A 13,134-nucleotide genomic window follows, 5' to 3' on the forward strand; every position below is an offset into this window, starting at 1 on the left:
TTATGAAGGTTTCTCGCAGGATTAGGAAATAAAATCTCATGAAAATTTTTCTTTTTTCATGTCTTGGAGTCTTGGAGAATTTTTCCTTTATGAAAAAATTTCTTTCTCTTTTTCTTGCTTATTTCCCTATTACACTTGGAGTAAATTGTATATTGATACCATTAGGTTAATGACCTTATTGTTTTCTTTCCTTGGCCTTTTTTACTGGGTCCAAGCCCATCTTCCTCATTGATCCATGCTTGAAAAAAGATTTGAAAGGCTTATTGTAATGGGCCTACTTAGCATTAGGATATCTTTTCTGCCGACTAGTCCATTGCCACTCATCTTCTTTTAGTCGTCCTTTCATTATCCATGTCCATGCTCACATCACACTACCTCAGCCTAAAATTACTTAAGTAAGGACTTATCATTCATCAAACACCTTGCCATTTCTACAACAACCATGTTCTTCTATTCGCAAACTTTGTTTTTTGAGGTGAATAATTAACTGTGAATTTATATTGAATGCCATCTTCTGCACAAAAATTTTGGAATTCTTTTGAGACATATTCTTTACCATTGTCTGATCTAATAACCTTCAGTTGACACCCACTTTACAGTTCAACCATAGCTTTAAATCTTTTAAACACATCATATACTTGTCTCTTACTTCTTAAAAAATATGTCTATGTCATCCTACTATAATCATCGATGAAGGGCATGAAAGATTTGTTTTTGTTGAAAGATTCAATGCTCATATGTCCATACACATCTTTGTGTACTAATTCAAGTCTCTCTCTTGCTCTTCATTTAGAATTTGAATGAAATGGCTATTTATGAGACTTTCCAAGCTGACATATAACATGTATAAGTTTTTATTATTTTAGTCCTCGAAAATCTCTATTTAAATGTCCATATTGCATTTTCTTCAATGATACAAGATTGAAATGTCCATATCTCCTATGCCACAACGATGTTTCATCATATTTACTATAAAGAGCACTATCAAGGACAACATTCCATTTCAGCAGAAAATATTTATCTATCATTTTCATTTCAATAACTAAGTGATTATTTTGATCAAATATGTAGTAACTGTGATTTTTAAAAACCAAAGAGTAGCAATTGAAAATTATTTTTACAATACTTAGAAGATTTTATGTTAAGATTGGTATGTAAAGAACATTTTGAATATTTTTGGTATATTTTAGAGACTAAATAACAACATTACCTTTGCCTTGAGCTTCAACCATTTGTCCATTTCCAAGTTTGACTCATGTTATTGATTGTTTTATCAAGTTAGCAGAACATGTTCTCCTTATTTTCCATGTTACTTTTACAACCACAATTCACATACCAAGTGTGATTGCAAGTGTCAAAAGAGCATTGAGAGACCATAAAAATTTTTTATGTTTCCTCATCCTATTCATCAGTGTAATTTGCATGTTTGCCCGCCTTTTTGTTTGCTTGATTTTTCTTAGCCCAATAATTCTTTTTATATGCCCCAGCTTCTTACAATACTTGCATTTAATCTTTGGTTTATCTTTGAACTTGCAATTTTTCTCAAGATAATTTGTTATTTGATAGATATTGCAAGAAGGGAACTTATTTCTCTTTCCTTGATCTTTTGAAGTTTCAACACCCTTCCATTTCTTATCACTCCCCTTCTTATACTCCTTTCCTTGAGGTCTCCATTTCTACTTAGCTTGAAATGCACCTTCGACAGCTTCATTTTCTCTTAGGTTTGATCTTTGTTCCTAAGCATGCAATTTGTTTATAAGTTTTGCAACATAGAGGACTTTAAGATCACATGATTCCTTTATAGCAGAAATCTTAGGCTCAAAACTTGCTGGAAGACTTATCAAAATCTTTTTAACTATTTTGAAATCAGAAAATGCTTCTCCATATAACTTAATTTTATTAACAATTTCTCGTAACTTTACTGCATATTCTTTAACAAACTCACCCTCTTTCGTTCATAGCATCTCAAACTCCCTTTTCAAAGTGAGATGTTTCACTGATTTCACTTTCACCTCCTTCATATTCTTCCTTTAACTTGTTCCATATCTCCTTAGGAGTTTTACACACCATCACACTTAAGAATATAGTTTCAGACAAAGCTGAATGCAGACATGTTAGGTCCTTGGTTTCTTGGCTTTCTGCTCTTCATGGTTTTTAATTTTAGCCAATGTTGGATCTAATCCAAGTGGTGTAGGTTCTCCTCCATTTTCAACAGCTTCCCACAAGTTTAAAGCGTTTAAATAAGCTTTCATTTTAATTGCTCAAATCTAGTAGTTCTCTCCATTAAATAATGAAGGATCAGTTCCTAAAAAGTTTGATGAAGCCATGTAGCAATTGCTTCACAAAGTGTTTGAACTCTCACCTAACAAACATTCAAAATCACCTTTCATAGGTTTTTCAAGAAAAAAGGCTTTGATATCATTTGGTAGAAAATAAAAAGAGAAAAAATAATAGCAAATATGGTAAGAAATGTGATTTTTCGTTGATAACATTCAAGATACAAAAGATTGATTTACAAAGGTTTCTTGCATAAGTAAACAATTTTCTTAAATTATAAAAGATCATCATAACACTAATTACTGTAAAATATTAAATGCATATTTTACTACTAGAAATATGCAAGACCACACATATACTACAATACTTTGTACTTGCAAAATAGAAAATATCTAAATATTTCTAAGTAAAATTTTAATACATCAACAAATCCAACCATGTTTTGGAGAATAAGAACTCTTACTCCTTCTGAGACTGGGGCTGAAACCATCCATAATCTATGGAAAAAAGCTCTTTAGTGATTGGCCTCCATGTAGGATAGAGACTCTATAATTGACTTCCATAAAAATAAGTACTCTTTAAGGAGTAATGACTCTTTGAAGATTGGTTACCATGACTTGTAGAGGAATAGGGATGCTTAATAATCAGCTTGGAAGAGTCCTACATTCCACCACAAGTTGTAGGAGAGTTTGACTGAGAGTCTAAAAGGTTGTAGGAGAGGAATTTGGCCGCCTCTCCCCTTGGCTTGATGGATTCAACCTCCATCTTTCCATGGGCTTCCAAATTTAGTCCAAGTCTTCCTTTTTCATTAATCCACTCTTTAACATAAGCTTAAAAGGGTTGCTTGAGTTTCTTGGCATATAGTCTTGTGATATTCCTCCCATGTGACCCAAGTCCGTCTTAAATTGTGTCCGTCCTCTACTTATCTCCATGTGGCCCATATGGGCGATAAAGATTCCAATATTTTCTATGATGATAGGCACCTAGATCTTCATCAAGAGACTAAAATTTTCCCCATAAATTTCTTAATCCCAGCTTTCATAGTCTCAACAAGAGATAATTACCATGTTAAGAGTCTTAAAACGGTAATCTGCAGGTCAATACACTCTAGACCATTATAATTAGCTATTTCATGTTATTTTATTTATTTGTCGAGAAGCTAGAAATAGGTTTTTTCAATTTATATCGAAAAGTTAAATGCTTGATCTTTCACAATAATGCAAATGCCAAAGCAGTTCTCGCTTGATCTATCGGACAGACAGAAAGAAACTAATTCTTTAAGAGCAAGATTCTTGACATTAACTTCGACAACAGGGACACAACAAAACAGCTGCAAATATAGATGATAGATTATGTTATAGCATGAGATAATGTTCCTACACCCACCTATCCGTATTATTATCTGACATAAAAACAATAATAGAATTTGTATGTTGAATCATCACAGCTTTAGGTTTCCGCTCATCATAATTTAAGATTTCCACATGAAATTTACAATAGATAACCTAATCCAATTTATTAGTCTTCACTTTGATCCAAAACCGAACCACCTTGCAAGGAAGAACTTGTTTTTTCCATGAGAAGCATCGGTCACTGGTTTTGCTGGTTTTGCTGGTTCTGCTGAAGGAGGAGCTTGTGCCGGTAATGAACTAGGTTTAGCTGGAAGGTTCAAAATTGTATAAACAGATTTGAAGGATAATTATGACAAAGATATGCACAGAAAAAGAACCATGCAAAATAACTTATGATAACTTCAACTTTGGCAATGTTAATTCGTTTTTGACCAATACATATCAATACGATCATTGAGCAATAAAAGTATGGAAAGAGCAGAAAATAATCACCTGTTGTTGGTGGAACAGTTTTTGCGTTTCTCGCTTCATTAGAATTTTTATCTGATTTTTGTTCTTGCTGAGATATGGAGGTTGACCTCCTCTCTGGAACCCTATGCTTCACTCGAGCTTCCCCAACATCATGGCCATCTGGAGATTGTCAAGAAAAAGGGAAGAAGATAAGAAAGTCACTGACATTATATAGGAAGACTCAAGGTACTTCAAAAGGTTGTTAAAAATGAAGAACCCAAGTAAATGCACTATTTTTCTGATAATAATTAAAGTATATACAAATCACTCATAAAGCCTACAGAACAAGTATTGTATACAAGTCACTCGAGATACTTCAAAAGGTAGTTGAAAATGAAGAACCCAACTAAGTGCACCATTTTTATGATTACAATAAAGCCTACAGTACAAGTATCATTGTCTTCAGTTCCATAAGCAGAACTAATACCATGCTTCCATTTTTTTGAGCAAATAGAAGGATAAAGCTTTACATTCAGAACATTACTAACTGCAAGCAGTGCTCACAGAAGTTGCAAACAGGATTCTCATCACTGAGACAAGTGGTATTTGCTAAATATCCTCATTTATGTTTTATTCCATAGATAGAAGGATAAGATAAATCCTTTCCTGAGCTTAATGATGATAATTGTTTTCCCTCTGCATTGAATGCTGAGTCTACAGTTAAATTCCATCAATCAGTAGCCAACAATACAAGAAAAAACAAAGATTCAGTTCCAAATTCAATTCCCGCTTCCGACTAACTACTATAACATCAAAAAACATAATTTGACTGATCATAATCATCCACAACTTACTCTCACAGGGAAGTTGGCCATAGTTGTGCTGCAAAGCGGCATAAAAGGATTTATCTCTTTGATCTTGCATCACTGAAACAGAGCCACGCCCCCACCCAGGCCCCCCAAAAAAGAAAAGGAATATGAAATAGTGAGAAAGTAAAACTGAAAGTCTTCATCTCAAGCCTGGAGAAGATGAAAATGAAAAAAAAAAAGGGAAAGCAAGACAGACGTTGATCAAAAAGAGCATTTCTGTAATTCGGAGATGACCCAACCAATAACAGCTGAACTGCTTCTGCATCTCTTGTCATAGAAAATCTATCAGATGCATTTAGATTTTGTGTGTCTAATAGGATACCTGCAAGCTGTATGAGAGAAGGCCATTTGGTATCCTAACTTAGAAGAGACAGTAGAACTAGCATTCAGATTGTTCTAGTGGATTAATAAAGCAGCACACCAGAAGTTTTTTCAGCAGGGGGGTCTGAAGTAGATCATAGGCATCTTCACAGTAATTGTCCGTAAGAATGGTGCATTGTGATCCGACCTATAAAAACAATTACGGCGATTACTTTTCATGTAGATGATCAAGTTATGTAATATGAAGTGCTTCCTCACGACAATCACTAGTCCTGATTTGTACTTCAAAATGTCTACTGACTTTCATCTACTGACCTCTCCGTTAGTTTTGAGAATATCTTGTCCAACCACAAGGATGCACAATTGCCCAGACAGGATTAGAGTCTCCAAATCCACCTGATGTTTTCAGGAACACAATCAGTATGTGATAAAAAATTGTGTCCATTCAAAAGAAGATTAAACTGTAAACAGCAATGAATAGCTCATGTACTGTAAAAATGGATTCTTACCAGTGGTTCAACAGAATGCATCACAATCTAATCTATGGCTATGACATTAAAAACAGTGGGTACTACGCACCATCTCATTTGGAAATAAGAATGACAAATATGGAAAAGAAGACATCACGCATTGGTCAGTTCATAAACAGCTAATCTAGACCAACTATATCTTCATGCTTTGAACAAAGTCATTCATCACTCAACAAAGACAAACATTTGCTACTATTCGTGTGTAATCGAGTCAACAAAACATATATGCCTGAACAATCATCAATATCTAATTAGCTGTGATCTGTCATGTAACAAGAAGGTTTGTATATCCTGAGGCCTTCTGAGCATTTCTCCTGCAAAGGGGAAATTTCCATTTGTGCCAGAAAGTCTCTCATTTCCAAACGTAAGCATATATTCCCAAGCAGCAAAAATAGTTATGTTTCTTTTTGACACAAAGATTGAAAACAATGAAGCATGAATTAGAGGCAATTGTGCAGTTACCTCATCTGCAAAGAGCAAGGAGGTTGCATCCAGACCAACATGATGGAACAGCCATGCAGCCTGCCTATACTTCGACATCTTCCTCCTTCTCACATTCATCACAGGAACCACCACGTACTCTTTCACTTCACCCTCTACTTTCTTATTCCTTCCCCTATTTTCTAACAGCCACGCGTAGCACAGAGCTGCCACCATTGAACTCGTGCCTGCACTTTTACACACGAAATTACTCCAAAATTGTCCACTAATCTCACGATTACCTTGCTTGTTAACCTAGCCTTTTCTTTTTCTTGTTTTCATTTGAGGTCAAAAAACTAGATATCCAACATTACTACTTAACTGTTTGAAGGTCCAGAGAGCACAATCTTGGCCTTGGAATTAATATCACCGTTCAAAATCTTCTCAATCTTTATTCTCTGCTCCTTAAGGAACCCGTTGAGGCTAAGTTCCCGAGCTTCATCTTCTTCCTTAGGCCAGCCGTTTGAGTTAGTACTCAGGGTTTTTTTCTCGAGGGAACACGTAGATTTGGATATGGAGCGGCGATGAGCAGATTCAATTAGATTTCTGGGTGGGGAAAGCGGCGCTTTATCGGGTAAAGAACAAGTGGAGGAGGAAATGGATCTGCGTTGGGCGGAATCGAGGAGGGTTTTGGGCGGGGAAAGCAACTGGGAATGGGTGCCCGGTAATGGACCTTGTTGTTGGAGAGTGAAAGACCGACGGGAGGTAATTGGAAGAGCCTGCGGCTGAGGTGCAGGGGAATCTGTCTTGAAGCGGGACTTGCGGTATGTTGAGAAACGATGTGGTTGAAGAGAAGAGGGAGGATCGTGGGAGGGTTTGAGGATGTTTGTGAACCATTTTTGGACGGCGGAGGAAGAGGATGAGTCGTCTGTGGCGGAGTCTAGAGATTCAGATCTATTACGAGTGTGTTTCGCTGATTTTGATAGGATTTCTCCACTGAAACCTTCCACTGATCTGTTCCTGTTGGAAACAGTTTGCTCTCCAATAACAGTTTAACCGCTGTAGAAAAATCTAAACTACTTGTTCACACATTTGTATATGTTACTATTTAGGCTTAATATTTACTTCATCAGACAAGTTTTTGGGGAGACGACAGATGTTTATACTATAAAATTTATGTATATGCATTATCAATATAATTGTAAGTACATATATTTATATGCATTATCAGTATATTTGTACGGTGATACTATATGCATATATATGTTGTGTACGTAGCTACGTGCATACCTTCTAGCAGACCTAGAGAGAGGATTCCTTCGATCTAAAGAAGAAGCAGATAACCTTGCAGCAGCTGGAGCAGCTCCAAACCTTGGGGAGCCAACAAGTCTGGAAGGCGAATCACATCTTGATGGAGACGAACCCACCAAACGTCTTGCTTCTTCTAGCCACTCCTGCGTTGACCTACTGCTGTTGCTTCTCCTGCTGTCCTCGAAATCATCATCATCATCATCATCATCGTCATCATCATCAGCGTCCATTAGTGATGCTACAGTAGCATGATGATGATCATCATGATTACTGCCAGTCAAGTTGTAAGCTTTCTTGTTGGAATCTACAGTCCCAAAGAAGAGGTCGTTCATGAAGTCGGTGAGATCCGGTTGGTGTTGGAGTTTGGTGGCTCTTATTCGATTCTCTGCAACTTTCTTTGGCAAGCTCGTTGAGCCTGTCCTCTCTCTTGAAAGCTCCCTGCTGCCATATCTCCTCTCCATGAGACGCACATAAACGAGCAGAGAGGTATGGGTTAAACCTTCTGCAGCTTATAAGCAACACTGTGGAAGAAAAGGTATATAGGTTGCATGTACGTAATTTAATATCGAAAACATTGGTAATATCAGAGAGGTCGAAAGTGGACATGATCGAGTAGTGTTTTCGCCGGCAAAGGGTGGCTGTGGTGTATATATGTATATTATATTTACGATCAATGTTCTTAGAATAAAACAAAACATTTACTTCCACGATTTTAATTAAAAGGACATGTTTTCTAGCTAGCTTATAATCTCCTAGTTAGTTGATAAGAATTTGAAGGTAATTTTTTATTTAAAAATGAAACTTAATTTGTCACACAACACCAACCTAGTGCATTGGGATTTTACTTGGAATTATTAACTGCAAATACTAGTAATAAAGAGGCACATCTTCATATTATTTCGAGTTTATTCTACATAATCTCCATGCATTAAGTATATAAATAACTTCTATAATATCCTCTAAATTTCATTTGATTCGATACTTAATATTTTTTTTATAAAAATATAAATTCAAATAAAATTATATCTTTCATTATATTATTATAAGTATAGTATAGATATATTATTTAATAATTAAAATATATAATTTTTACTTTTTAAAAAGTAATAACATTATCTTTATACTCTAATTTTCTCAACATTAACATTTGTTCTTGTTACAATGATAATTTTTTTTAAAAAAAAAAAAATGCAATAGTATATTTTGGATGAAGCTCAATTTATTTTAGAGTCATGATTAACATTTAGAATTCCGAATATAATTTTTAATAAAATGTTGAAATTCCAAAAAATTATGAACAATTATAATGGCTAATAAAAATTTTCATATATCATTTATATTTATAAATAATAATTGCAAATCAAAATCAAGACATGTAATTTTTGTAGAATAAATATCATATTTTTTCTCTCTAAACTTTTTATCTCTCTCTTCTCTCTGCTACTTTTATCTCCCTCTATATTTTTCTCTTTCTCTATCTCTAAAAGATTCTCTCTTTCTTTCTTTATTTCCTCCTCTTTTTAAAGCTCATCTCTCTCACACACAAACTCTATTCTTCTCTTTTCACGACTCTTCTTTTCTCTTTCCAGAATTTTCTTTTTTCTTTAATTCAAATTCTTCCTTCATTATTTTCTTAATTTCAAATTTTACTTTACTACTTTTTTAAATTCATATTTGGCCCTACTATTTTCTTAATTCAAAATTCTATTCTTATTACTTCTTTTATGTCTAAATTTGAACCCATTATTTTATTTATTTTTTCTTTTTTCTAACTTACTCTTATTTCTTAATTTTTACCATAAGTATCACAAATTAATTTCTTTTGCCAAAATTAAGATTTCAGTAAATTACATGTCAAGGTTGGATCCTAATAACTTGATATTAAAGCTAGCTTCCAGATCCCAATGGAAGGCGATAATGGCCGATGGTGCAAAACTTTTCGATTGACTAGAGAAAAAACTTGTTATGATGATCCAGTTGTTAAGCAGCAATGTTGCCTCTCTAGAGGATGCAAAATTAGTAGCTGCTGTTGCAGCCGTGCACGAAATGTAAAGTGAGACTCTTCTTTTCCCTTTGCGATGCGATGAAGAAGATGAAACAAAAAAACGGTGAATTAAGTTTTAAGGAAAAAATCCTAAGTTCAGTTTAATGACTGAGCTAGTTGAAAAAATTCTGAAGTCGTCCAATTCAAACTAGACTAGTCTAAAGACAATATGGAGCCAGACCAAACCCGATTCAAATCGAATTAATTCATTGAATTGGACTAGTCATACCCCAATGGACCAAACCAAACCACTCAATCTCTTTGTCACTCATATTCTTTTGTTCTTTCTCGATCTCTCATTAATGAAAATGAAACAAAAGAAAAAAAAAATAAAGAAGAAAAGAAAAAAGAAAAAGGGGAAAAAAAACAAAAGAAAAAATGAAAGGAGAAAAAAAGATACAAAAGATCCAAAAGGAGTTTTTTGGTAGCATAGTAATATATATATATATATATATATATATCGATTTCAATATATATAATTATAATAAATAATAATAATATCCTTGGATACCAAATGCTAGAAGTTGAATCTTAACCTTTAAGAAACTATTAATGTTCAAGGAGAGTGAATTGCTGAGATTTTAAAAAATCATGAATAGTTTTAATGGTTGATAAAGATTATTATATACCCGAAAAGTTGTAATTGTTGATAAAGGTTATTCATGTACTATTTCATATTTATAAATAATCACTATAAATCAAACCCAATGAGTATAATTTTTGTTAAATAAAATCTTATATTTTCTCTCTAAACTTTCTACTCTTCTCTCTGTTCTCTCTTATCTCTCTCTATTTTTCTATCTTTCTTTCTCTATCAGTCTCTCTTTGTAAAGCATTCTTTCTTTCTTTCTTTATGTCTTTCTCTCTCTAGAAAGTCCTCTCTCTCACACATAAATTCTTCTTCTCTCTCCATGACTCTCTCTTTTCTCTTTTTCCAAAATCTTCTTTTCTTCTCTAAATCAAAATTTTGCCTCTACTACTTTTTTAATTTTAAATTTTGCCTCAGTATTTTGTTAAATTTAAATTCGGCCCCATTCCTTCTTTAATTTCAAATTATGCCCTTACTAATCCCTTTATTTCCATATTTAACCCCATCATTTTTTTTTCTTTTTTCCAACTTTCTCTTATTTTCTAATTTTTATCACAAATGTCACAAATTAATTTCTTTTGCCAAAATTAAGATTATGGTAAATTACATGTTAAACCATGGTCCTAATACAAAACTTATTTCAATTTTTTTTTTTAAATTTACCCAAAACCCTTTTATATTAATGCCTTCATTAAAGCCCTATCTACTTATCTCATTATTTCTTCTAAAATCAAAAAGCCATCTCACTGAATCACTTTTCTTTGGCCCACTAAACAAAGAAGCTCGACCAAAGAAAACTCATTTAAACCTAATTCAGAAAGAGAAGCAAAGCAAGAAAATGTAGACAGGTAAAAAAAATAGAGGAAAAGAGAGGGAAAGAGAATAAACGAGCAAGAAATTGATAAAGCCTTGGATGAAGAGGACGAAGATGATGGGGTCATTGTGTGATAGTGGAGGAGCACGCATGACAACAATTGTAAGTCTTGGCAATGCTAAGGAACTATTAGGAAGAAGATGAAAGAAATTAAAAGCATACGAGAGGCCAAGCCCATGTTTATAGCTCTGATGCGCTTTTGATCCTTTTTCATTTGTTTTTCCCTCCTTTTTCACACCGACTCTCTTCTCTGCTTCACATCATCATCTTTCAGGAATGGCACGAGCTGTTGTTTCTCTTATTGATGGAGTACTAGGAAAGAAATGAAGAAGGCTATAAGATGTGGGAGTGAAACGGTGTCGTTTAGGAATGAAGGGATGAATTGAATATATAGAAGTGGATTAAGTTCGGTTTGGACTGAGAAACGGGTTATTTGTAAGGACTAAAAAAAAGAACAACTGAAGGCAGTTCTGATTAAAAAGTTAAATGATTTTAGTGAAATTGCACTACTAATTTTATTATCATAACATCTTGCAAATATTGTAAGCTAAATTTAGTGTAGATTGAAAATTTTGACTATTTTTAAAAGTGAGAATAATTTTTTTAAGAAAAAGGTTTAGGAAGTATAAGGAGAATTTTGAAAAAATTATATAGTTTATGAATAATTTTGAAAAAGTTTTATGGAAATTTTAGAATTTTAGCATTTTATTCAATTTATTTTTTTTATTTTACTTAGAATAAAAAATTAATCTAAAGAAAATTGTAATGTTTGTAGAAATAATTCATCATCTTATCATACTAATTCTTAAATTAAATAACAAACAATAATTTACATAAGTAGCATTTTGTCTAAATCATAAGATAATTTAACATCAAAGATATAAATGAAACTCATACTTGCATTTGAAAGTTAGTTTAATAAAATATAATACACTACATCATATAGTAACCTCATTTAAAACACTACACATACATTCATATAATTAGAAAATTCCGTATCTTGTAAGTAACATGCATACTTATACATAAACATTTAGTTCATTCGTAAAAACAAACTCAATTAATAAAGTGGTCCAACTATATTAGGTTATTACATAATTCATTAATTCTTTATTCATCAAAATAAATTTAAATTTACATCATCATGGTATGTGCTCTCACTTAATGTTCTAGAATCTCCAAATGATTTTCAATTTAATTTTTAATACTTTTTTTCTTAAACCCAATTAAAAATTTTCATTTGATATTGACGGTGTATCGTAATAGACGTGTCTTTTTAAAAAAAATTTATAGTAACAAAATAATATTTTCTTTGTAAATTTTTCTCCTAAAATAATAAAAATTTAACACAGTCTCCATAACAATTATTTTACGTATATATTCTGTAGAATTTGAGAAGATTTATGATAAACAATCAAAGATCAAAATTATTTTTGTTGAGAGACATAAAAGTTGATTATACCTATCATATTCGTGAAGTTTATTGAATATGTACTATGTAATTTTAGTTTCGCATGGATACTTTGATATTATTATCCATTTAGATTGAACATTAAATAGTGAGTATGATTCTTTTTTTTTTAGATTTCGAGTTATTTGAATATTTTTTATCTAATGGTAGTCAATTTTAATACGGTCATATTTATGATAGATTTACTTTATGAACCAAATATTAAAATATATTAACCCTAAATAAATCATTTGTCCATCCTTCTTATTACATCTAAACTATTAGTTTCTTTAAGAGCGTCAATTTTTTGTTGGATTTAAATAAATTTTTAAAATACAAAATCATCCTCCCTGTCAATTTAATGAGAATAAAAGAAAAAAACTAATAGAAAAATACATTGATTCATTGTGGAATTGATTATTTTTTATCGCTAGGGTTTGATTTTTCTAATTTAAAACAATGTTAGGATTTGTAAATTTTTCTATTAAAGTGAGAAAGAAAAAACTTTTGACTACTAAATTAGGGACCATAATCCTGTAAAAAAATACATGAAAAGGTATATGTTTTTATTATTTCTAATTTAATCCCTCATCAAATTAAAAATGACAATTTGGTCTCTACATATTAAATCTATGATAATTTAATAC

General features: G+C 32.5%; 1 protein-coding gene across 3 annotated transcripts; it reads right to left on the reverse strand.

Annotated features, from left to right (window-relative positions):
- Positions 1–3,608: 3,608 nt before the first annotated feature.
- LOC110807885 (uncharacterized) lies at positions 3,609–8,185 on the reverse strand. Of its 3 annotated transcripts, none has more exons than XM_088211760.1 (9): positions 7,510–8,171; positions 6,602–7,233; positions 6,262–6,467; positions 5,585–5,665; positions 5,370–5,456; positions 5,145–5,277; positions 4,934–5,005; positions 4,122–4,259; positions 3,609–3,936 (listed from the first exon to the last, which is right to left on the reverse strand). In XM_088211760.1, exons 1-9 carry the CDS (start codon positions 7,989–7,991, stop codon positions 3,803–3,805), a joined length of 1,965 nt encoding a protein of 654 aa, XP_088067886.1. In that variant the 5' UTR covers positions 7,992–8,171; the 3' UTR covers positions 3,609–3,802. The 3 variants fall into 3 exon arrangements, with proteins under 3 accessions (XP_088067886.1, XP_088067885.1, XP_088067887.1); XM_088211759.1 differs by having other exon boundaries at positions 6,602–7,239; XM_088211761.1 differs by lacking the exons at positions 3,609–3,936; positions 4,122–4,259 and adding an exon at positions 4,266–4,793 and having other exon boundaries at positions 6,602–7,239; positions 7,510–8,185.
- Between the last annotated feature and the right edge of the window lie 4,949 nt (positions 8,186–13,134).

This window comes from Carica papaya, chromosome 9, assembly GCF_054855325.1.
Source record: "Carica papaya isolate Zhongbai chromosome 9, ASM5485532v1, whole genome shotgun sequence".
In the NCBI taxonomy this organism is placed as follows: domain Eukaryota; kingdom Viridiplantae; phylum Streptophyta; class Magnoliopsida; order Brassicales; family Caricaceae; genus Carica; species Carica papaya.